Source organism: Anolis sagrei, chromosome 2, assembly GCF_037176765.1.
Source record: "Anolis sagrei isolate rAnoSag1 chromosome 2, rAnoSag1.mat, whole genome shotgun sequence".
NCBI lineage: Eukaryota > Metazoa > Chordata > Lepidosauria > Squamata > Dactyloidae > Anolis > Anolis sagrei.
The window spans coordinates 102,017,629-102,043,192 of NC_090022.1; the positions used below are offsets into that span (position 1 = coordinate 102,017,629).

The window sequence follows — 25,564 nt, forward strand, 5'->3', positions numbered from 1 at the left end:
CAATAGCCTGTGGTCTTTTTTGGAGCATGGCAGCCTGTGCTGATACAGGCTGACAGATTGGCATAAAAGTTATGCACTGTTACCACAGTTTTTTCAGAGTTGTGTGGGTACCAGCAAAACATATAAATATCTTGTCTATCGCAGGTAAAGCAAGTTTGAGCCACTGAGCCATCAAGTCCTATCATTTGAATTGCAAACTGCTGTGTTTTGACACAGGTTTTTACTTGTGTCAATGACTGGTTGGGTTGGCAGGAATGTCTTCAGGGTGCCAAATCAGTCCTCCCATCTGCTCCACCCCATCCTGCCACTTCAAGGTCCCATTTCTGTTCTTTTCTGTGTCATGCCACATGCTTACATAATGATGGCATGACAAGCCTGCGGGCGATGGCTGCCCAAAAGAGAATGACACCAGCTCTCCCTTGGTCACCAGCAATATAACCAGATCATAGGATAAGCACAACAACCAGACTGTGTATTTGTTAATGCCGCATACATCCTGGATGTTGTAGATAGTTCTAAAATTTGACTTACTGGCTACAGTCTGCACAGAAACCACAGAGAAAGTATGGAAGGAATACAGCATTGAGAGGGATGTCTGATAGATTTCCAGACATAGATAAAGCAAAAGTATGCAAAGTGCAGCCTACGGGGTCACATGTGGTCATGTCCTCAAGGTTGTTTTCATGGCTCCTCCAATCTCCACAGCCCACATTTTTCTATCTCCTCTCTGACCTATTACCAATTTAAAAGGGTAGCAATTCACCTTTTAAATGGGCAATAGGTCTGCTTTGCACAATTTAACTATAAAATACTTGTTTTTCAGAATCCCAGATGGATTTGTGGACACAACTAAGGCAGTTTTTTAACCCATTTTTGAGTGCAGTGTAAAGAGAGACATTATCAGGAATCGGTGTGGCACCTGGAGCATTCAAGGACAGGATAATGATTCGGGAGACCAGGATTCAGATATGTCCTCAGCCATGGAAAACCATTGGGTGACCTTTGGCAAATCAAACTCTCTCAACCTCAGATGAAGGCAAAAGGAAATCATCTCTAAAAAAATATTGTGATAGTTTTACCTTAGAGTCACCATCAGCTGGAGATAGCCACAAAGTGCACAACAACAACAACAACACAATATGGCTTATATTCTTCTCAAAGGGCCACAGCTCTTGTGATAGTCATGTTCCTGATAAGTTAGGGGTAAGGCACCAACTAATGATGAAGACCCTTTAAACAAGCTATCAAACAAAGCAAAAACCAAACCAAAGCAAAATGAATCCACAAAACATGGTTTCTTATGAATAGAAGTCCGCTGAAAAAAAGACTTGGCAAAAGATTTATTTATTTATTAATTTATTATATTGCCACTTTTAATGAACCACAAAGTAATTTACAAAAAAAGATATAGGATACAAGCACAAAAAGGGATATTATTAAAACAGTAATAATGGATCAAGTAAAAAAAAGATATATCACAAGGCAAGAGAATACACTGTAGCAGCATTACAGCCAAACCTGGATAAGGCATTTTGCCAGTTGTAGCTTCGGACCTGATGGAATGCATTCAAAGAGATGGCCATGTTAAGTCTGTTTTAATATAAAAAGACATTTAAAATCAAGTAGTACTTTTGAGACTAGCTAGGAGAATTAAATTTCTGGGATAACCTTTAATGGATTGTAGACACAACAGATGATGAAATCTAACTAGCTGCTTTGAGACTCCTTGTAGAGACAAAAAGCGGGTTATAAATAAGCATAAACATAATAAACAGAATAATTATTGAAGTTGCCTAACACATCATCAAAAGTAGGAGGTTTCCAGCCAAGGTGTCACAAATGGGAGGGCCCTTGCTTGCATTATTGCTCCCAAGTAATCCCTATGAGGATTCCCACAACTCTGGACTCTTCTCCAGATACAAGGGTGAGAGGAGGAATCTCAGAGTGAGAACAGTGCCTTAAAATATTGGTTTGAAAAGTCTACTGCATGCACCTGTGATAGATATTTCAAGTTTGGCACTCAATGACATGACCAGGGACTGTCCTTTATTGCCCCTGTAAGATTACCTATGCACCTCTCCTGTGAGATCTGACAAGGGTCGAGTCCTGAAATCTCAGTGTCTGGGATAGGCCTGACTTGGAAACCCAGTGCCCATACAGGAAACCATGAGCAAAGGTCTGCTCCAAGATTTCAAAAGTTAGACTCATACATACGGGGCAAGTGATCCAAAAAGCACTTGGGATCCAAATCTTATGGGACTTTGAATGAAGCTGAAAAGGGAATGAATAGGCAATTAGTAGAAATTGGATATAATGTTATTTGGACTTTTCCTACTGCCTATGAAGCAATCAATGACATTTTACACCAATGGCAGACATCTCTGGGCTGTCCTCAGGCTCTGCTCCCCGTAGAGTCCATGACGTCCAAATGTGAATTCATGAAAGCACAGGATGCTGTGGCCAAGATCTCTTTATTTATTTATAGAATTTATATTTTGCCCTTCTCACCCTGAAGGGGACTCAGGGCAGATCACAGAACAAATACACGGCAAACATTCAATGCCGTTATACACTGACAAGACAGACAACTGCACATAGATAGAGGTATATATAGGCTTTCCCATCTTTGCCATCTTGGAGGCTTGTGCTTGGTTCCAGCCATGGGGAAACGTTGTGTGACACTTCCATTTCAGTTGTAGGTGGGGCCTCTGCCAGATGTCCAGTTATGCTGTGGGATGGGCAGTGTGCCCATCCATTACTGGACTGGCAGAGAAGTGTCCTTGGGTGCCAAAAAAGCCTCGTGTGATGAGGTCACATGGTTTGAATCCTCATTCATCCATGGATCCTCCCTGGTTGCTCTTGCCCAGGTCACATGCTCTCAGCCTCAGAGGAAGGTGGAGGCCAAATCCCTCTGAGCAAATCTTGTCATAAAATCCCCATAATAGCCCTTGGGCTTGTCATAAGTTGGGGTGAAAACACATAATGAATGTATATATGTGAATATAAAAATATATGCATGTATGTGGCCCCTTGGTGGGGCAGCGGGTTAAACCACTGAGCTGCTGAACTTGCTGATTGAAGGGTCGGTGGTTCAAATCTGGGGAGCAGGATGAGCTCCCACTGTTAGCCCAAGCTAACAGCCAACCTAGCAGTTTGAAAACATGCAAATGTGAGTAGATCAATAGGTACCACTTTGATGGGAAGGTGATGGTGCTCCATGCTGTCATGCTGGCCACATGACCTTGGAAGTGTTTGCGGACAACGCCGTCTCTTTGGCTTAGAAATGGAGATGAGCACCAACCTCCAGAGTCAGACATGTCTAGATTTAATCTCAGGGGAAACCTTTGCCTTTAGTATGCATGTATGTGTGTATATTAATATGTGTGTGTGTTTATGTGCAACCCCCCCCCTCCCCAAAAGTTGGGTATGGCTAGACATAATGTCAAAGAGAAAGCTTTACCCTTCATATGCATGTATGTGTGTATACTAAAATGGGGTGCTTTCCCTTTGACATTATGTCTAGCCATATCCAACTTTTGGGGAAGGGGGTTCCCCCGGGTTCCCCTTGACATTAAGTCTAGTCGTGTCCACTCTGCGGGCTGGTGCACCAGCCCGCAGAGTAGACACGACTAGATGGATTGTCAAGGGGAAACCTTTACCTTTAGTATGCATGTATGTGTGCATACTAAAATGTGTGTGCATGTATGTGCAACCCCCCTCCCAGAGTTGGATACGGCTAGACTTAATGTCAAGGGGAAACCTTTACCTTTCATATGCATGTATGTGTATATACTAATATGTATACGTGCATCAGCCCTCAGAGTGGACACAACTAGATTTAATGTCAAGGGGAAACCTTTACTATGCATGTACGTGTGTATACTAACATATGTGTGTGTACGTCCACCACCCCCAGAGTTGGACATGACTAGACTTAATGTCAAGGGGAAACCTTTGCCTGTACCTTCTGATGTGCATATATGCTTACATATATGTGAGGGGAGGGGCCTCCGCCTTCCGTGGCCCTCCCTCCCTCCCTCCCCTCCTTGCTTTCCTGCTTCCCGCGTGAACCGGGTGCGTGGCCCGGGCAGGAGCGCCTCTCCGCGTGGCCAGCAGGGGGCAGAAGGCCTCTCCACCCCACCTTCCCTTCCCTTCCTCCCTCCGGCAGGGAAGCAAACCCAGCCCCACGGAGATGCGTGTCCCTCCCTCTCTCCTTCCCTCCTTTCGCATCCCAATTTGCAGCCAGCCAGCCAGCCAGCCGGGCAGAGCGGATGCAAAGGAGGAGGTATTCCCCCCGCTGCACCTGAAAGAGGCTGCTGCTGCTGGTGCTGGTGGTGCCCACAAACTTGGCGGGGAAGGAGGCGAGGGAGAGCGAGCTGGGCGTGGAATCGCTCCGAGGCTGGAGGAAGGAGGGCAGGAGAGGCGCGGGGAGGGCCTGGCTGCGTGGCCGAGCGAGCCGGCGACCTAGGCGCCCACTCCCCGCTCCGCTCCGCTCGCTTCTCCCCCCGATCCCCGCCCCCTGGCGCTGCCCAAGGAGGCGCAGAGGCGAGCCGAAACCGCGCTCCCCCGCCTCTCCTGCCTGCTTGCCTGAGAGCCGGGCGGGCGGCTGTCCCCGGGAGGGCTGCCTTGGTCCGGGCTCGGAGGGGCACCTTGCCTGGCACGGGCTCCCGGGCGGAGGCGGCGCCGGCTTGCCTTGCCTTGCCTCCCCTTCTCCTCTCCCCCCGCCCCTCTCCTTCCTCACCCCGCCCTGACCTTCTTATCCTCCCTCCTTGGGCTTCAGCGCCAAGAACCAAGCGGGAAGGGAGGGAGGGAGGGAGGAGGATCGCAGGGGATCCCGGAGACACCTGCGAGGAATGGATTAGAAGAGAAGAGGCGGCGGCAGGCAGCGCGCTTTCTCCAGTGGAGACTGTGTTCCCTCTCTTTCTCCCCCCGTTTTGGGTTGGCGCTCTTCTCCAAAAAAGGACGAGAGAGAGAGAGAGGAGGAGAGCCACTCCAAAGGGAAACCCATTGGAGAGAATCCTAACGGACCCCCTGCCTGCCTTTGTTGAATGAGAAGACCCGCGCCAGCCCGACATGAGCAGCACCAGCAGTGAGTAGCACTTGCCTCTTCCTTTGCTTTGCCCGCAGGAGGAAAAAGGAGGAGGAGGAGAAGAAGGGGAGAGCCCAGGTTGGGCTTCTTGGGATGGGGAGGGCACAGCAGGAGGGGCCAGGGATGGGCTTGGGCGCCCTGCTCGAAAAAGAGTGCCAATACACAGGCACCTGCGCCTTGGGAACCTTTCCCCTTCCTTCCCACAGGCACACGTTTGGCAGGCATGTTCAGGGCTACAAGCACTTCCACACAGGGAGACACACACACACACAGCCACAGACTTGGCGACTCCAGGGTTTAGCCTCCTTGCTCTTCTTTGCAATCGGTGCCATTGCCCCTTTGTATGTTGGCGTGATGCCATCAGTGGGCGTCCCAGGGCAGAGTTCAAACAGACAGGCAGAGAAATGGCAGGAGCATCACTAGTCTGGGGAGATTGTCTATCTCAGTATGTATGTGTCAGTCAATTCCCCGTCTCTTTCATATACAAGTGTAAGACACAGTGCCATCTTTATGTGAAAAAAGAAATGATGGAATGTACTCTAGAAGCCATAAAACAAATCAAGGCGGTGTTTAAAGAAAGCCACTCATTTCTAGACAATTTCCAAACAGGTCAGAAACAGGTTGTGTGAAATATTGTGGTTCAGATCAATCAGGTGCAGGAAAGTACTCGTTTTGTGGCCCCGGCAGCAAATAAAGAAAAGATCCATTTTGGAATGTGCTGTTGTGTCATTTCAGATTTAGGGGGACCCAAAGCAAACTCAACTTTACAAAAAAAAATTCCAAAGGGTTTTGTTATTGCCTTCATCTGAGGCTGTGAAAATGTGCATTGTTCAAGATTTGAGACTAAGAGAGTCTGAATTGCCCAAGGTCGCCCAGTGAATTTCCATGGCCAAGCAGGGATTCAAACTCTGGTTTTCAGAGTCATATTCCAACACTCAACCCACTGTACCATACAGATCTCCCCCTCAATATCTCACCCCTCCCTTTTTGCCATGATGCTGTTAGTAGCGTGACTAATGTTCTTATCACTCCCCCAATCTCATTCTGTTTTGGGGAAATACTTTTGGTATGCCAGACATGAAACCAGTCACCTTTTTAGACTAGCTACCTGCTATGCCAACCTTTGGAAGGACTCAGAGCTCATTGACGGAGTCATAGAGTTGGAAGAGACCTTGTGGGCCATCCAATCCAACCCCCTGCCAAGAAGCAGGAAAATCATATTCAAAGCATCCCCAAAAGATGGCCATCCAGCCTCTGTTTAAAAGCCTCCAAAGAAGGAGCTTTCACCACACTCTGGGGCAGAGAGTTCCACTGCTGAACAGCTTTCACAGTCAGGAAGTTCTTCTTCATGTTCAGATGGAATCTCCTTTCCTGTACTTTGAAGCCGTTATTCCACATCCTAGTCCTCAGGGCAGCAGAAAACAAGTTTGCTCCCTCCTCCCTATGACTTTCCCTCACATATTTATACATAGCCATCTTGTATCCTCTCAGCCTTCTCTTCTGAAGGTTAAACATGCCCAGCTCTTTAAGCTGCTCCTCATAGTGCTTGTTCTCCAGGCCCTTGATCATTTTAGTCACCCTCCTTTGAACACATTTCACATGCTTTTTTGTAGTCAGATGTTGTTAACTCCAGAATCTGGAGGTAACTCTTTTCTTGGGTTCCTGGATGGCCAATGGCCATTGAAGCCGAAAATAAGTCAATGGGATTTGACTTTGAGAAACAAGTATCCACAGACAAGTATACCGGGATCCCCTTCAAAAAGAAATGGGGGGGGGGGGGGTGGCAGGGTGTCTCCCTCCTAGGCCCCTCCTGTCTTTTTCCTCTCTGCCAGCTGAGAGAAAGCCTTGCTGTCAAGCAGGCAATGCTGGTTGCAACCCTGAGGCCAGCTGCCAGGGAAACATTCCTTGGCTGCACATTGTGACCCAAGAAACAGGTGATTCTAGATTTCTCTGGCTGTGTCATGGGCAAGGAAAGTAAACTTTCCAGGTAGCTCCCACATGAGCCACACCTGGGTGGCTGGGGAAGCGTTCCGCTGACAGGGTGCCATTCTAGTTGTTCCATGCCATAGGCATCACAACCACCAAAAGGAACAAGACCTGCTTAGATGCTGCACTCAAGAACTGGGAGATATGTAATACTATCAAGGGAGCTGAGTTGTATTTTCTGCCTCCCCAGACATCTGCAAAGAAGACAAAAGCAAAGGGAAAATAGGACTGAAGTGGGTGTGGAGATGTCCTCTGATGGGAAAAAGACACAAATGTTTGGAGGGCATTTCTTTCTCTAGAGCTTAATAGCCAGTTTGGATGCTGATAATTATTGTTTCCTGGAACAGCTTTTCATAAATTCATTAATGTGCCACTAAGTGTTGCCCCCTATGCACATGCACTGCCTTTGCTTGCCTTGTTCTCACCCAGCGTCAGCTGACACATTTGTCATCCCAGCAGTAGTATGATGCTAAGGAGGAGGTAGAGAAAGAGCTGAATGGCCTGTTACCTCCAGTGTGGCCTTTGAAGAACAGGAGTGCCTTTTATCATATACCGGGGTCTGTCCCTAATCTTGCCGACGTCTGGCCGGCTGAGCCAATGTGGGAACTGGCAAAGAGTGGCTGAACCAATCTGTCACACCACGTTTCTACGCCTTTGTCTTCCTCTCACTATCATGGCATGGAGAGTCTGAATGACATGCTCTCCTCCCTTTGCAAAGCGCTTTGTGCTCCCCCAGTATTTTACAATGAATAATTTCGTCTTAACATTCAGGAATGTCTGGACGCCAATCACCCCTTTCCCCTTTGGATTCAGATGAATTCAAAGCCCCCAAATTCTGAACTCTTGCACCAGGCGGGATGGAAAAAAATTAAGCATTTCCCCTCCCCCTGCTGCCGCCAATGTTGTGTTATGCCTACTTTCACAATGCCTAATAATATACTATCATGCTTCTAACTCAGTGATGCTCATTGTGATGGGTTGGATTTCTGTTGAAGCTTGCATTGCAACAATCCTTTTGTAAAATGGGGTGGAGTAGAGGGAATCATACTTAGGAGCTCTATTGTTGTATGGATCTCGTTTCCTACCACTGCTTTAAGGGATGTCCTCCACTGCAGGGTTTTTTCAGTAAAGTCTTGTGTGTTCCGCTGTCTTTTCCACAGTACAAACTATGAGTTCTGTGCTTTTTTTCTCATTGTAATGAATGGCAACCATTCACTTATATGGGAGAAATCAAAGGGAAAATATTGGAACATGACTGAGATAGAAATGAACTATCTATACGACACTGGAAACCATAGGTGTAATTTCAGTAGGCTCATCATGGATTTATTTTCCTTTAGCTTTTGGTCATCTCCTGATAGGAGTCGCTAGAAAGTAGAGCTCCAACTATTCTGGACTTCAGCTCCATTAATCCCTCTCCATTGACTGTGAAAGCCAGGCTGCTGGAAGTCCAAAGCTACTGAAGGTCTGCATTTTGTCTGCCCTTGTTCTAGAGTTTGGTGCTATGCTGTGGATGATTATCAGATTTTAGCTTGGATCATCTCATTAAATATTGCCTTTTGAAAAAGCAGATATCAAATAATATAAAAGTATGGAAAACTTAATCTGAGTACCACTTTTTATAAGCTGACGTAAGTGTCATTCATACAAATATTTGATTGCCTATTGATTCTGGGACACACTTATAAGTAAACATACTTAGGAATGGATCATGCTTTATGTCATATACAGTCCTTCTGAGCTGTAGTATGGAATGCCAAGCTAATGCTCTACTGGCTACTGTCCCATTGTACTTTAATTCCCCAGGTTGCAAATTCTTCAGTGTTTTGTTTGTTCTGGCAAAGATAACAGAAAAGGTTTCATTGGTGCCAGTTATCATTGAAAATCTTGGTGGCTTATTACAGTCTTTGTTCTCTTCTTCCTCAGAAACAGATGCTGTTCTGTTTCTAATGCAGGGAGACTATGGGCCCATGCAGACAGCCCCATATCCCAGAACCTGTCTGGGTTTTTACTGGGAGAGTCCAAACAATGCCCCGGTAAAAACTAATTAATTTGCAATAACCTTGGTTTTTCCAAAGTAATTAAATATCCCCATTAGATCTGGGCCTTCCTGAAAGATTTGGGTCGAAGGGGGTATTGGGCCTGTGGGGACTCACCCGCAGGTAGTTCCAGGACTAACTGGAACTACCCAGGGGTCAGTTCCCACAGCCATCTTGCACCTTTTGGGCTCCTGGAGCCCAAATGTGTGGGATGGCACCAACCCCCTTCCCCCGTGTCCCCCAAAACAACCCTTAAAAATTAAAAAAAAAAAAAACCTACCCAGCAACCATTCAGGTACTCCTTCAGTCCTCCTAGCTCGAAGAAATGATGTGCCAGGAGATTGGGGAGAAGCATTTTTTTTCCTCACCCCTAGTTTCCTGGCTCATCATTATTATTATTTTGCACCAGGAGCACTGAAGAAGTATCTCAATGGCGACTCGGCAAGTTTATTTTTTAATTTTAAGGGTTGCTTTGCGGAGCTTCTAGGTGGCTGTATGCCATCTCAGTAGCTACCAGGATGGCATGTAGCCACCAATCCTCCCAGGAAAGCTTATGAGGACAAAAACCACTTTGGCATGGGTTTTACCCTTGTCTGGACATGCCCTATATAAGTGCATAAGAACTGTCACAGACCCAGAGGAAACAAAATTTTTAGTTGAATTCACTGAGGGCCCTTCCACACAGCCCTATATTCCAGAATATCAAGGCAGAAAATCCTATATCTGCTTTGAACTGGGTTATCAGAGTCCACACTTAGATAATGTGGGATTTTCTGCCTTAATATTCTGGAATATAAGGCTGCGTGGAAGGCCCTGAGAGAAAGAGGGAGGGACATTCTGTCTAGCCAGCAGGTGAGGTGAGAGATACAAAGTCAAGTGAGGGGACTGACCCCAAATTCTGTATGATGACTGGAATGTATAGTAGATAAAGAACCTTACTGTGACAAAGTCAGTACTTGTTCTTCAACCCCAAATTTGTCTTGTTTATTTGTTTGATTCATTTCTATTCCATGTTTCTTTCATTAATGGTACTCAAGGTGGCTAACAACATATTTTAAAGCAAAACAGATTAAAACTATACACACTCATTAATAAAAGAGTAATAAAATATAAGAGTTATTTAAAGAGCTATTAAACAGTTTATAAAATGAAAACATTAATCGTTGAAATGTATTAAAAGACTATACATAAACCTTAAAAACAGTACTGTACTACTATGAAAAGGCTATAGTAGCTCTCTCTCTCTCTCTCTTTGACTGCCCCCCCCCCCCCCCCCGCTTCCAGTGTTTCTCTCTGCTGACATTAGCATATGTTTCTGTGCATCTGATTCATTCTATAAGTAAGTGCTCTCTTACCAGAAATGTGCCATTGAATCATGTCATTTTCTAAGTTCTCCAATCACAAAATTCATCTAGTGCAAACGAGGAAGAAAAAAGATAGATGGTGTTTCAGGAATATTGGTGGGACTTGGTCATAGAAGATCAGTATTTAGATTTCTGCTCAGCTGTGGATTGCTTTTCAAATGTTACAAGAGTTCGGCCTCAGTTTGTCACCTGTAAAAGAATTAATTTACATCCAGGTTTAATGAAATGAAGATCACAAAGCACCTTTGTAAATGAAAATTGCTGTTGATCCAGTGGGACATTAATAATATTTCATATACTCCCCCGCAACAAGCTAAAGATTCTGGACAGGAAGTGCAGCTGATGTAAATCAGCACCACACCCCATTGACTTTCATGGAATTATGCCAGTTTTTAGCAGCTGAGGATCTCCTTTAAGCCTCTTATTTCTAAGCCATGTGTTACAGTAATATCAGAATTCTGTCCATCACACGTAAGGGGAGGCAAACAGCTGTTTTGTTCTAAACACATCCTATTGTGTCATCATCAAAGGTCTCTGTCCAAGAAATGGCCACTAAATGAATGTGGATAGGAGTTGCATCTGTGATGGCTGCTCAACATCTGTCTTTGTGCCGTGGCACATTATGTGTCTCAAGGTCCCATCCTACATCACTTCTCATTGGGTTGCTGCAAACTACACCTAGATGCAGTGGCTGTTTCAAGCAGGAAGGTCTGGCAGGTGAACTATGAGTAAAATATCTCATATTGTTCATGTCCCTGATCTCAGTAGGCCAGATACAGTGGACTTCTTGGTATCCACTAGGGTTTGGTTCCAGCATCTCTCTTCCACTTTGAATATCAAAATCAATAGATGCTCAGTAAGGCAGGTACCTGACATGTCCCTGCTGACAGATTTTCCAAAATTGCAAGTGTGCCATTTCATGCCAAGAATCGAGAGACATGTATTATGCAAACACCTGTTGCTGTTTACACGTACTTCAGTGAGCAGGTCATGGGAAATATATTTGAGCAATGCTACAAATGAGCAGGAAATGCATGCTTCTCTCCATTACACTTGGGGGTCATGTCGAACAGAGATATAGGAGCTTGCAGGAGAGAACTACATAAAGAGAACAAAGGCTCTTTGTTCTTTCATTGATACCGGATTTAATTTGGCATTTCAGAAGGCAGGACCAGGAGATGTAGTACTGGTCTGTTTACATGCATAAACCTATTAATACACCTCCTGTTATAGTTAGCAACACTAATGAGCTACAAATAGATTCAAAAGGTTATAAAAAGGGACATCAATGCCTGTGAGCATATCCATTGAAGCTGGGTCCCTTGGTACAAGTAGTTAACAGAAAAGACGGAGAACAACTTTCATCAAATCCTGCTCCCCAACCAATGCTTTCTCCAGTGTGAGGGTGTCTGCATGTATTAGAGTGCAAGGGGACCTTTTGTCGACCTCCTGCATTGCTGACGTGGATCACTCCTTTGGGTGAAGTATGCCCATTGTGGTGTGCATCAGAGTACAGATTCAGTTCTCTTACTTTGATCTTGTCCTGATCCCTTATTATCAATGCTTTGTGTTTTCTCAACACATGCCTAACTCATATTCACTATTTTCTTTGGTTCAGGAAGATTTTTGCATGGTGGAAAGAGAGTCCTGATTTCCTTTCTGCTTCATAATCCCAGGGAAATGCTCTATATTTCATTGACTTCTATAGCCATAATTGAACATACTGTATTTAATTTTGCCGGAAAGCAAGGTGACACACACATACAACCTGAAGCCACAGTCTGGTCAGATGTGTGGTGAATGGTTGGCACTTTCCAGTGAAATAGACTAAGGGGATTCGGAACAGAAGAAAGAATGTACTTATTCATACCACTCTTTATCACCTTTTTGGGTTCACTGCCACAATACATGGCAGTAGGGGGTTAGGCAGATGCATGGGTGATAGTTCTGTTCATCCAGTGTCTTGGTTCCTGACTTGGCCATGGTGGCCCATGCTCTTGTTACATCCCATTTAGATTACTGTGCTCTATGTGTGGTTGCCTTTGAATATGGCCCAGAAGCTTCAGCTAGTCCAATGGGCGGGAGCCAGACTTCTAACTGGAGTGGTATACAGGAAGCATACAACTCCTCTGTTGCATCACCTCCACTGGCTGCCGATATGCTACCGAGCCCAATTTAAAGTGCTGATCTTGGCCTATAAAGCCCTAAATGGTTCTGGTCTAACTTATCTGTCCAAACACATCTCCTCTTATGACTCTATTCGAACTTCAAGATCTTCTAGGGAGGCCCTACTCTCGGTCCCACCTTCTTTGCAAGCACGACTGGTGGGGAAGAGAAACAGGGCCTTCTCCATGGTGGCCCCTCAGCTGTGGAACTCGGTCCCCAGCAACATCAAGCAGGCCCCATCCCTTCTGGGTTTTGGGAAAAAGCTCAAGACTTGGCTCTGTACACAAGCAGTCGAAGAACAAGTTTCTATGGTTTCAACATGATCTGGATTAAGGATTATGAGCAGGGCTATGGATGAATGGAACTATGTACTTTATATGCTTTTTAAATTTTGTATATGGATGTATGTTTATTATTGCTTAATGCTGATCTTTTTTAACTGTTTGATTTTTATCGACATTTTTTACCGGCATTGAATTGTTGCCAGAATTATAAGCTGCCTTGGGCCTCTTCAGGTGAGAAAGGTGGGATAGAAATGAAGTAAATAAATAAAATAAAAATAAAATAAATTATGCCTCTGAATGTCAGGTGGAGGCAATAGCAGAAAAGAGAACTTTCCTTCATTTCTGATGTGGGCTTTCTCAAAGCCTTTGGTCAAACAATATGAAAAGCAGAATGCTGATGTGGATAAACCTCTTATATATGCTTCACTTCTGATGTTTCATACCAGTAAAAAGTCAACCCGGAGATATTAGTCCCAACAAAACACAGCACCTGATCCTTAGATATAGGAACTATTAGATTCACTATTGTTGTGTGTCTTCAAGTAATTTCTGATTTATTGCAAAGCTAAATGAAATCTATTATGGTACTGATTTGTTCAGAGAGGGTTTCTCATTACCTTCTCTAAGATTGAGACATGACTTGCCCAAGGTCACCCAGTGGGTTTCCACGGCACAGCAGGAATATTATGCTTGCTCTTACATTGAATATGTTGTTGTGTGCCTTCAATTCATGTCCCTCTTATGACAACCTGAAGATCAACCTATTGTAGACTTTCTTGGGCAAGTCACACACTCTCAAACTTCATCTGAGGCTGAGAGAGTGTGACTTGTCCAAGGTTTCCATGACTGATCAGAGATTTCAAACCTTCCCTGCAGAACTGTAGTCCAACACTTAAACCATTACACCATGCTGGCTCTCATATGAATAATAGCTTCTAATAAATAAGAGCAGGATTTCATCTTTTTCGGGAACAAATCAGATGCCATGACAGAAAAGAAAAGAACTTCGAAAAGGCACTAGCCTAAATAAATGAGTTAAGGTTTTAAAAAAACAAAAACATTTTGACCCCAAATCTCTATAATTTTGAATGGTTTACCAAACTCCCAACCCTGCAAAATTCTGTGACAGGTTTCCCTAGTTCCCTCAAGAGCACCAAAACAAAAACAACCCATGGGTGCTGGGCTGTTGACCTGACATGCACCACACCTGTGTAAGTGGTCAATGAGTCACTTCTTGACAGTCCTCCAAACCTTTCACAATTCTGTGGTATGCATAGCAGCCTCCCCATGCTAGCTTTCAACAGGCGTCTTCTTCAGGAGTGACTGATTTGCAACAAAATGTAATTGTGTGATTGACTTTCAGTTGGGAAATAAATAACCTCAAGAATTTACACTCATGAAAAGCTGTCCAAAGGAGATTAAACTGAGTTAACCCTAATGAGTTTCTATTTGGTCCATTCTGACCTGAAAAGTAATGAAGATGCCTGACCTTCAGAAAATCTCTTCAGCCTTCTGCCATGCTGCACTTGTGGTGCTATCACATGTACTCTTACAGGTTGAATACCTTTTATCTGAAATGCTTGTATTTCAGGTTGTTTTTGGATTCTGGAATACTTGAATATACTTAATGTTTTAGAGTTATGACAAGGATGCAATTGGAAGTATATCCCCAAGTCAAATTATGTCTACTTCAGTTGTGTTATTTAGAACTACCTTTTTTCTCCTAGGAATGGGAAGAGTATTCAAAATATTTGTAAAACAGTCAGAAATTTTGCTTCCTGAATATCAAGGAATGCTAATAGGGAGAAACCTAGACTGATAAGAGTGTTTGAAGCTCAAGATCTATTGGAGACAAAATTCACACATGATTATTTTGTGTCATCCATATGTCTTTGTGTGTGTGTATGTAGAAAATAAACTTACAATATTTGTTTCTTCATAAAGTTATGTTTCTTGTGTATAAAATTGATTTTCCTTCCAAAGCAACCTTTGGACAAAATAAGTCTCAAAATGCAGTCTTCAGAAACTATATTTTTAAAATCCTTGCAGGGGAAGCAACTTGCAAAACTTTTTTTTTTGGTCGTGTCAGGAGCGACTTGAGAAACTGCAAGTCGCTTCTGGTGTGAGAGAATTGGCCGTCTGCAAGGACATTGCCCAGGGGACGCCCAAATGATTTGATGTTTTTGTCATCCTTGTGGGAGGCTTCTCTCATGTCCCCACATGAGGAGCTGGAGCTGATAGAGGGAGCTCATCCGCCTCTCCCTGGATTTGAACCTGTGACCTGTTGGTCTTCAGTCCTGCCGGCACAGGGGTTTAACCTACTGCGCCACCGGAGGCTCCTTAATTGTTGAATTGTTGATGAAGAAAGGTTCAGAAGCATTGCCTCACTACCTCTTCCCTCTTCTGGGTAAACACTGGAGGACACACTCTGTGGGGTACTGAGGACCTGCACAACTTGCTTACTGTGTGTGTTCTCCAGTGCCTATATACAGGGAAATTATTTTCACAGAAAGCCTGAAAAATACCTTTAGAAGAAGCAAAAATGAGTTTTCAAAAAGCTTTCTCTGTGCACATTGAATAGTCCATACTGATTCTATAACACACCCTCCCCCCTTTGTATATTCATGTGACTTTCATGGAGGAAATCATACTCTCTGACATTCACCATGGCAGCTTGCTCTGAGGGAAGCACTTAAGATTTTCACAAGGGCAATAAGATGAGTTGTTGTTTACAAAGCTTGATCCAGCTCCATTCTTTAATGCCAGAGTGTCCATCCTTTGGGTGTCATAAGATTGAGGATATGTATCCTTGGATATATGTTTTCTTAGTTGTCTGGTAATATTATGTTATGGCAGGAGAAGTTGTATGTTAAGTACCTTATAGGAACAAGAGCACCAAATGACTATTTTTGTCATCTAAACCAGGCTTTCAGCTATGTCCACTAAGTATTACTACTCAGTAATCTCTGAGGGCATGTGGTCACAAGTGTTTACCAGCAAACTCCATTAAGTACCCCATAATTAAACAAAATAATAAAACAGTATTCTTATGCCCACCCTTGGATTGGCAAAATACCTAAGCACTGTTTCCTATACTCACCCATTGTCACAGAAGTCACTCCTGCTGAAGGTGAATGGAAAATAATTAGGCTCAGCAATTCTAGATGATAAAAAGGCAAAGTAAAGGGATGCGGGTACAATAGGGAGAGCTATGCAGGGGAGTGCATTCACTTACGTCAGTGCTAGAACCTTTCTTGGTGTGAATTATGTTTTTCACACAATCTACAGACCAGATGAAATATATGTGCAAAACAGTATATCTGAGACCCTGTTGGTCAGTGCTGTGGCACCCACATAGATGGTGATGGCAGTATAGGATGCAACACAGCTGCAGAAGTGAAACAAACACAGGGTCTGTGATGATGGCTGCCCATGGCAACAGTGAAAGCTATCTTTTCAACTAGAGAAGTTGCCCTGATGGTTCTTGGACAACTCCAGAGCTGGCAGGGCAGCCTTATTTTCTGATGTGTATGGAAATCACAGCTCACTCATGCCTTTGTCACAGGACTTGCAGCCTGATGCTGTGTTGCCTTTTATACTGCTACCATTATCTACATTGGTGTAATTGTACTGGCTTACATTTGCAGATTTAACTGTCGTGTATTTGATTCATGGATTTGATTAATATGTTTTGTCTAGAAATTTCTGTCCTCCAAGATGCCTTTATGATCAACTTTCACCAGAAATGTATCATAAAGTTGTCCTGGAGAACCTAGAGATTCGTAGAGAAGTATTGTCTCAGGTGAAAAAATGCGGGTGAAAATGGGTTTAAGTAACCAGTTTTTCCTGCATTGGAGTCCACACTGTGCACCCCAAACACCAGATTTTCCCTCTTGGGTGTCTAGATGCTATCCCAATTATAATTGGGATAGCAGTCAGCCACCCCCCCCCCACACACACACACACACTCCCCAAATTTAGGCCCTAAGACTTACCAGAATGTGGCTGACTGACATGGAGCTTGCTTGTAATTTTCTCCTGGCATGCTAAAATGGTACACGAGGAGAAGGGGAGAGAGATGAGGAAGGGGGTGGGTGCCCTCTTAGTTTTTCGGACTCATGGTGCCCAAAACCTGAGATGGCTGAGTTGTGCCCGGGGATCACGTGACGCAATCTTCAGGCCCAATCCACACAGGACCCACATCTGGTAAGACCCGAATCTTACCTAAGATCGAAATCTTGTTGTTGTTCATTCGTTCAGTCGTCTCCGACTCTTCGTGACCTCATGGACCAGCCCACGCCAGAGCTCCCTGTCGGCCGTCACCACCCCCAGCTCCTTCCGAAATCTTACCAGGTGTCTAATTAATTCAGAATAAGCCAGGGAAACCCTGCTTTGTTCTGAATTAATTTGGTTTTACTGGAGGTGTAATTTGGACATCTCTGGTAAAACTGAGACAGGTCTCAGGTATTTAGGCCTGTCTGGATGGGCCCTTAATGTGCAGTTTTCCTCAGTTTTGCAGGGGTACTGTTCTCCTAAGCCCCACAAAGTGGAAGGCTTGCTGGATGCTTTACATATGTCTTTTGGCAAATATGTACAATGTCTGACCATGCAAGGCCCAATGTTCATTGGTTGACAACATTTGCAGGCTCAAGTTGTATGTTAAGAACCTTATAGGAACAAGAGCACCATATGACTATTTTTGTCATCTAAATCAGGCAACAGAAAATAGATATTTACTGAGTTCCCTATGTTGGCTCCTGGCTTGAATTATACAGGCCTGCCTTACAACAATCCACCCATTAGAAGAAGATTCCCTTCTCCTAGCCTAGCAATATATATCATTATACCCCAGTTGCATACTTGTCCTTAGAGGTTTTTCTGTCTTGGGCAAGATAGGTAGCATCTCTGTCTGATAGAAAGGGCATGAATCTGTCCAAATATCCTCTTAGAGACTGATCAATATCAAACCATGAAGTCAGCTGGAGAAATCATTTTATCTGTGTTCCGATAAAAATTGAGAACAACTTTCGCAAATAATATCAGCACAATTACTGAATTGAATAATTATCTTTATGACTGTAGTAAGGTGAACTAGTACATTTTGGCTGTCTATGCAGTTGAGGCAGCCCAATGCCTCACATTATTTTCTGAAGTCCAGAGGGAGCATATAGGCAATCTCACTAGGTGGCTGCTTCATCCTGATGTCCTAGTGAAGCAGAGGCTTAATGAAAGTGCTTGGAACATCTAATTACTTGCTTCAAACCACGATCATTGCCTTCTTTCACAATGCATCTTGGGAGGTAAAGTGATGTTGACAGGGCAGCTGGTGAGAAGAGGAGCTAATGAGACACATTCCAGTGTATGAAGACTGGAAGGAGTGCATGTGTTAGGCAAAGGTAGAGTGTCTGCTCCAGCTGGCACTACAGAAACAGATGCCTCTTGTGCAAAAGAACTGCCCTTGCCATTCCTCCTCCTGAACCGCACCTTCCATGCACCCAGATCTGCTCTAAAGAGCCCCCTAATCCTATGAAGGAGCCAGCATGGCATAGCAGTTTGAGCATTGGACTACAGCTCTGGAGAACAAGTTTTGATTTCCTTCTTGGCCATGGAAAGAAACCCACTGGGTGACCTTGGACAAGTTCTACCCTCTTAGCATAAGAAAATCAGATAGGGCCACCATAAGGCAGAACTGATGCAGAGACATGCAACAACAAATTTTATGAAGCAGATTTGGACAGATTTTAAAAGAAAGCTTTTTTTTTTTTTTGCAAGGAGAACACTCAATTCCGCTGGCACGTTCCCACCTCTGGATGTAGTTGTGTTAACTATGATCTCTGGTAAAGAAGAGAATTTGGAGGAAACATTTGTGGCGACTCTCTTTCATTTTCTCACCGGTGTTTAGCCTTCCCACATTTAAAGTGAAGAGTGATGAGACATGTCTTAAATCCTTGCTAATTTTCCCATATATTTCAGTAGAATTTACGATCCACTAACTTAGTTTGGGTCCAACTTCTAATTATTTCTGTGCTTATATATTACTTGATTTAAAAGCCCATGACACAAAATCTTGGCTTGTTTGCTATAGTTTTTCCACTTATCAGTGCTTTTTGTGATATTTCTCTAGAGGCAAAATGCCCAGTTAATTTCAATGAAGTTAGGCCTGCTGCATGTTGTTGTACCTCTTCAGGTCATTTTTGACTTATGACAACCTTAAGCTGAACCTATCATGAGGTGACTTTTAAAAAAAGGTTTGTTCAGAGGGTTTGTTGTGACATGCCTTTGCCTGCCTCTAAGACTTAAAGGTGTGACTTACTCAAGGTCACCCAGTGGGTTTCTATGGCTGAATAGGGATTCAAACTCTGGTCTCCAGAGTTGTTATCCAGGCTGTCATTGTTACACCATGCTGGCTTCACTTTGGCAGCTGGTAAGATTTTCCTGCTAGGAGCTCAGAACTTAAGAGACAGGAATATTTTTACCCTTGAAGAAGCATTTGACTATTTGAACCCCAGATCCAGTGTGAAATAATGTGTCCATGCACTTAAGTGGTCAGTCACGTGTTTCAAGGGATATCCAGTCCAGATCAAGAACCTTCATCACAGAGAGCAAGGGCTTTGAGGTTGCACCTGGGCACCACAGTGAACAAGCTGCCATCACAGCTGCTCAACATTTTCCCTGCTATGTTAAGGTATATATTTTGTATTTCTTCCTATTGAGATTTTACTAGAGATCCTGCATATGGTCATGGTTTGAGTGTTTATGGAAGATTCTGGAAGACCTGGGGTTGAATCCCCAACCAGTCATGAGACTCCACTTGGTGACTTCGATCAACCACACAATTTCAGTCTAAGGGGAAAGCAATAGATAATCTTCTTAGAATTAATCTTACCAGGAAGACCCTAGATGAGGGTCACTACAAGTCACATAATCACAAATTGTTTCTAAATTTGCCTCTGTCCATATGTATATTTTATGCAGATCTGTTTTGTCTTTTTTCCCTCATTGTTTTGCTGATGCATAAGTGACCACTCTAATTTAAGATGTAAAGCCTTGGGAGAACTTTATTAGCTCATTTGCTGTTTGCATGAATCACCAAGGCATGTGTAAGACAAATGCAAGAACAAGGTTTAGCAACAAACAAAAACTACTGAGAGCGGGCTTCAGAAATAAGAATTAGCTGATCAGGGAAAGGTGCTAATACTCATTATTGCGCTGCCTGTATTATTATTTTTTGTTAAATGGAGATGGCTTATTTCTGTACTGCTCATAAATATTTATCAAAATATTTTCAACTTTTGATTGGAATCTCCCAAAATCAGAAATTTGATAGTTGTGTATTGTAGTTGGTGTGGTCTTTGGAAATATATGCTGTTTGACATAACATATGATATTTGGAATCTATGCTTTGGAATCTGATACATTTAAATATTTGGCAACTCATTCATGGTATAGGTTCCCTCCTCACTTCCTGTTGTGTGTAAGTGAGGTATTTGTAACTTGGGGACTGCCTGTAATTTGCTGTTTTAAAATAATTTTCATTCAATATCTTGAGTATGGTTTGCTCTGGTATCTTTCTTCTCTCCCTCAGAGGCATTTGTTGGAACATGTCAAATGGCACTGCTAGAATTTCCTGACATCTCAGCTGTTGTCAGTACCATCAGGGATGGATGACACGGAATAACTGGCCTAGAGGACATTACTTTCAGTGCTATTAGTGATTAATAAAGACAAACCGGAAGTGTTAGCTTTTGGACTGCAACCTTTAAAATTCTGTATTACCTGGGAAAGTCTGGGAGATATCATCCAACAAGCTGACCTTTCCAAGTTCTGTGTAAGCTTATATAGAAGAGTGGTGAATGAACCATGGAGGTTTTATCTGGACTGTCATAAGCAGGGAAAATTTCTAAATCCACTGATGACTAATAATGGGCAGTGAATGATGATATATATATGGAACTACCAAATAAATTGCCACCAAGTGAGTGATGAAACATTTCTATTGCTTGTATGTGTGATTACATACAGGCAGTCCCCAAATTATGAACAAGATGACTTCTGTAGGTTTGTTCTTAAGATGAGTTTGTATGTAAGTCAGAACAGGTACATTTTAAAAGTATAACTTCAATCATATAAGCTTTGGGTAGCATAGGGAAGAGTGGACACCCTTGTGGTGTTTATTTTGCTGCCTGTGCCCCTGTTCAGAATATTTCACCTCACTTTCTCTCCCCATGATAATTGGATTTTGAAAAAAAAAAAAGGGTTGTTCTGGAAACAAAGATTAATGATAAAGCTTCAGTGGAACTTTCTTCCAGGAGTGAATTTCCCTTCCTAGGGGTAGATTTCTCTCACTTCCCGTTGTCTCACCCCCGTTCTTAACTATGAGTCATTTGTAAGTCAGATGTTTTAAGTTGGGGATTGCCTATATGTAGGGAGAAAACAAGATGCCACCCCAAAAATCCTCATAATTTCTGGGATGTTTAAAAGACAGGCAAAGGTATCCCTGCATGTGAATATCATCATTTCAGATGGTAAAGAGAATTTCACTATAGAACAGGTGGCAGAAGAGTGACCATATGGATGATAAAATGTGTGGTCAAAGGTCAGTGGTAGTTACAGGAAGCTGGTTTGTACTTACATCTAGACCAGTATTGTAATTCTGATTGACAACAGTTCTCCAAAGTGTTCCGCATAAATCTTTTCTTAATCTTGTCTGGGCATCATTGGTGTTTCTAGTCATCATTCCATTTTTGTACTGACCAGGCTCGATTCTACTTAACTTCCAAAACTGGACATACTCAGGTGTGTGGAGGGTAGCATTGTGGTTACTTGTCTAATAAGGAGCTCACTAAGATGTAAAATTACCATTTTGTAGCTTCTTCTGGTGTCTTCAATTTGTTTATGACTCCTGGCAACTCTCACCCTATGCCATTCATGAGATCATACAATAATAGAGTTGGAAGAGACCATATGGGCTATCTAGTCCAACCCCTGCCATGCAAGAAAAACACAATCAAAGTATCATAAATCAACAGGCAATCTGAAGACAAGATTTTCTTGGCAAGGTTTGTTTAGATGGGGATTTCTTTTTGCTGTCTTCTGTTTCTGAGGAAATGTGACTTACCCAAGGTCATCAGTGATTGGTTAGACCATTTCATTTATAGGCCTTCTCTCCATGAATATTTTCAGAAATAAATATCCACTCAAGTTGAGTTACCACCCTTTCTCATTACTGAAAAGTAGGCAAAATGGAACATGCAGCTGTTTAAAATGTATAAGTATAGCTACAAAGTTAGAAGTAATTGTTATAATTCAAATACAAATAATGTACACTAATCTCATCATAGTGGAGAAGAAGGCTGTGGCCAGGTAACCTCGGTTCCTGTTCAGTCTGATGTTTGTGTGTTGTTTGGTGATAGACAACATAAAAGCTTCTCTCCTGTTATGCTTCCAGGTTAAGAGTGCAACTCTTGAATTAGACCACTCCACAGATAGAGGACTTCTTCTATAGAGGGTTTTTTTGGTAAAGTAGGCTACGTAGACCCTCCCCCGTCCACACATCTTTTAACAGCCAACAGCATTTTCCACTGTGATTTGGCATCACTTCAAATAAACTATTCAGCTCTTTAAAACATTTCTTGCTGTTCAGCATAGTCTACTGGCCTCAAAAAGATGAATAACTCCTAATTAGTCAAACCATTTGTCCTGCTAGGCCAGGAATAGGAATTATGTACTCCCTTCAGATGCAGTTGGGCTGCAACTTTCAGTGTTCCTCAATATTGCTGGGTTATACAGTTCCCAGCTATGATCTAAGCTGTTGATTTTTTGACCCAACTGTTAAGCAGCCTTCCTCATTCGTACAGCCTAAGACTACAGATGCCAGTGACTTAATCCAGGATCTTAAACTTACAAAGCAGGTGTTCTAACACTGACCTATCAATCCCATGGAAAGCTTTAGGATTTTCAGGGTTAATGATCTCCACATTTATTTTGAACTCTTTGCCCTCAATACTGGCTATGTTTAACCTCACAATTCATTTTCTGGTTTTTCTATCTAACTACAAGAGAGAGTCAAAAATTATCCACACTCTGGCTGTACAATTTATTTTAATCAACTTACGGGGGGGGGGGGGATATAAATACATCATTTTCCAACACAATCTCCCTGCTTTTCAATACAGTTTGTCTGTTTGTCAACAAGCTTTCATTGTCTCTTCTTAAAAATTCGTTAGGCTGAGCTGCAAGCCATGAATACAATTGTCTTCACCTCTTCATCAGACATGAATTGTAATCTTCATAGGGCTTCCTTCAGGCATCCAAACAGGTGATAGTCCGGTGGGCAAGATGAGGACCATAGGGAGGATACTTTAACACTTCAAAATGAAGTTTTTGGAAAGTGTTGACAGTATTGGTAGAAGTGTGTGGACTTGCATTGTCATGCAACAACCCAACGCCCTTGAGTAGCAGTCCTCTGCATTTTGTCCAAATTTTAGGCTTCAGCTCTTCATTGAGCATGTTTGGACCCCTGAAAAAGCCCTACAAGAACAAAGATTCATGTCTGGTTAAGAGATGAATACAGTGATGCATAAGTGACTTGTAGCTCAATCTAAAACATTTTAGATAGGGGAATTGCTGACAGATTGACAAAGTACATATTGAAAAGCAGGGAGACTGCATGGGAAAATGATGCATTTGTCTTTTCTAGTTGATTAAAGTAAATTCTATAGCCATATCACCCTCATATTTTTAGCATGTCATTATTCTATAAATTGTCCTTTACAGTGCTGACGTAATTGTAAAAGCTGTGGATTTCTCACAAGAGGACACTGAAGACCATGAATTGGTCATTGGGTGAGTACTAGTATTAAACAACAATATTACATCAGTGAAAGATAACTGTTATTATTCAGTTTCCTTTTTGAACTCTGCTCCATTTCAACAAATAGTCCTGTTTTTCTGAGGAGGGAGGTCCCCTTTCACATTTCATCACTTTTCTATCTAGCAGCCTTGTCATCTTCTGTACTAGATCAAGATTAAGACAGAACAAGGTGAGCATTGAGGTGTTTTGGGCCCCTTAGGTGCTATAAATATCAAAGGTGTTTGGAAAGTTGTTGCTATGTCAGTCTCAATGATAAGGAAAGATAATGCAGATAAGATGAGACTCTCAGTTGTCACATACTGCACTGACATCAGTGTTCATATACAAAACTATTGTCCTCCTTCTGTCCTTCATTGACCACGATTTCAAAGTATTCTCACAATATCAGGGCCCCCTCTTTTAAGCAAGAAACACGTGAGAGATGTTCTTCTGTGATATTCTGCCTCACATGGTAGAATGACTTGAGTAAACTTTAGAAACTATGCCCTGCATGTTGGGTTGGAAGGCAGGCACCATTTGCTCTTTAATCTCAGACAGCAAATGTTATTGAACTAGCCAAGACAATCCCCACTTGGTTTTTCCAAAAAAAGAGAAAGACTAGGTTGATTGACCAGATTAATCCCAACATTCACAGGTGGGCAATACTTTTCTTAGGATGCACACTATGGACAGGAATTTCATTTTCCAAAAATTTCGTTAGTCCATTTGAGAATGTGCAGTGGTCTTTCCTTAGTAGATTACTTCCATGAGCTTGGCTTAGAGACCATTGTCTGATGAAAACCATGCCCGAGAAACTGGTAATATTTTATAAGAGCTAGATGACTTGTTCCTTGAAATTCCTTTTAAATTAAATTCATTTGTGCTGCTTGTTACTTACTACTTGCTGTCTACTCTGGAACAGAGGCCTTTCCATTGTATACCACACACCTGTCTTGCCGTAATCATTCAGTTGGAAGGAAACAAGAGCCAGAACAAATCTTGACTATCCCCATGTTAGCACACAGCAGGGTGCCTATCAGGATATGTAGAGTATATCATCTCTTTAGCAGCAGCTGGCTTCCTGCTGCTAGGTTAGTGTGCATACATGTAAATGGCCAAGGGGGCTTGATGGATTGTTAATGAGAACCTGCACATGAAAAAATAGTTCAATGTTCCAGAAACCTCCACCACTGCAAAGACCAGGTAGCAAACATCAAAGTGAAAGTTGAATTGTTTATTGTAAAAATCAAGTCCTAAACCTTACATTCATCTAGTTTGATTGTTCTGATTAAGTTATGGCAGGGATGGATGATTATTTCGTTGGGTCAGGTACTATTCAGGACACTAAAAGTTGCCTTTATAATAAAACATCTTTGCATGTTTACTCAAAAATCAGCCTCATTAAATATAATGGGAGTTGGCTCTAAGCGGGTGTGCATAATGCAGTATGATCCCATGACTGTGGAGAATATGTTCTTGAACTTACTATGGAAACAGTAAACTCCCAATAATAGTAAGGAACATTGAAATGAATAACTTTCACCAGACATTGTCGTAGAGTCACCCCAGAGAGCCTAGAAAATTTCAGGATAGATATCCTCTCTAGGAATTTTCTGTGTCATACAAGGTGATTATGTGATGCCTTCCAGTAGATAGATTCATCTGGAGAATCTAGAACATTCCTACAGATAACATTTTGTTAGAAATGGGGACATGAAGCCAGAAATACTGATCCTATAGGTATGGGAGGATCATACTATCTAACACAAGCTAATATGTTGACT

General features: G+C 42.7%; 1 protein-coding gene across 1 annotated transcript in view; it reads left to right on the top strand.

The window, feature by feature from the left end:
- The first annotated feature begins 4,606 nt into the window (after positions 1-4,606).
- The window catches only part of ABLIM3 (actin binding LIM protein family member 3), a 181,186-nt gene continuing 160,228 nt past the window's right edge, over positions 4,607-25,564 (top strand). The window contains 1 exon segment of the mRNA XM_067463718.1: positions 4,607-5,089. Within this exon segment, the coding sequence (XP_067319819.1) occupies positions 5,074-5,089 (16 nt within the window). The 5' untranslated portion in view covers positions 4,607-5,073.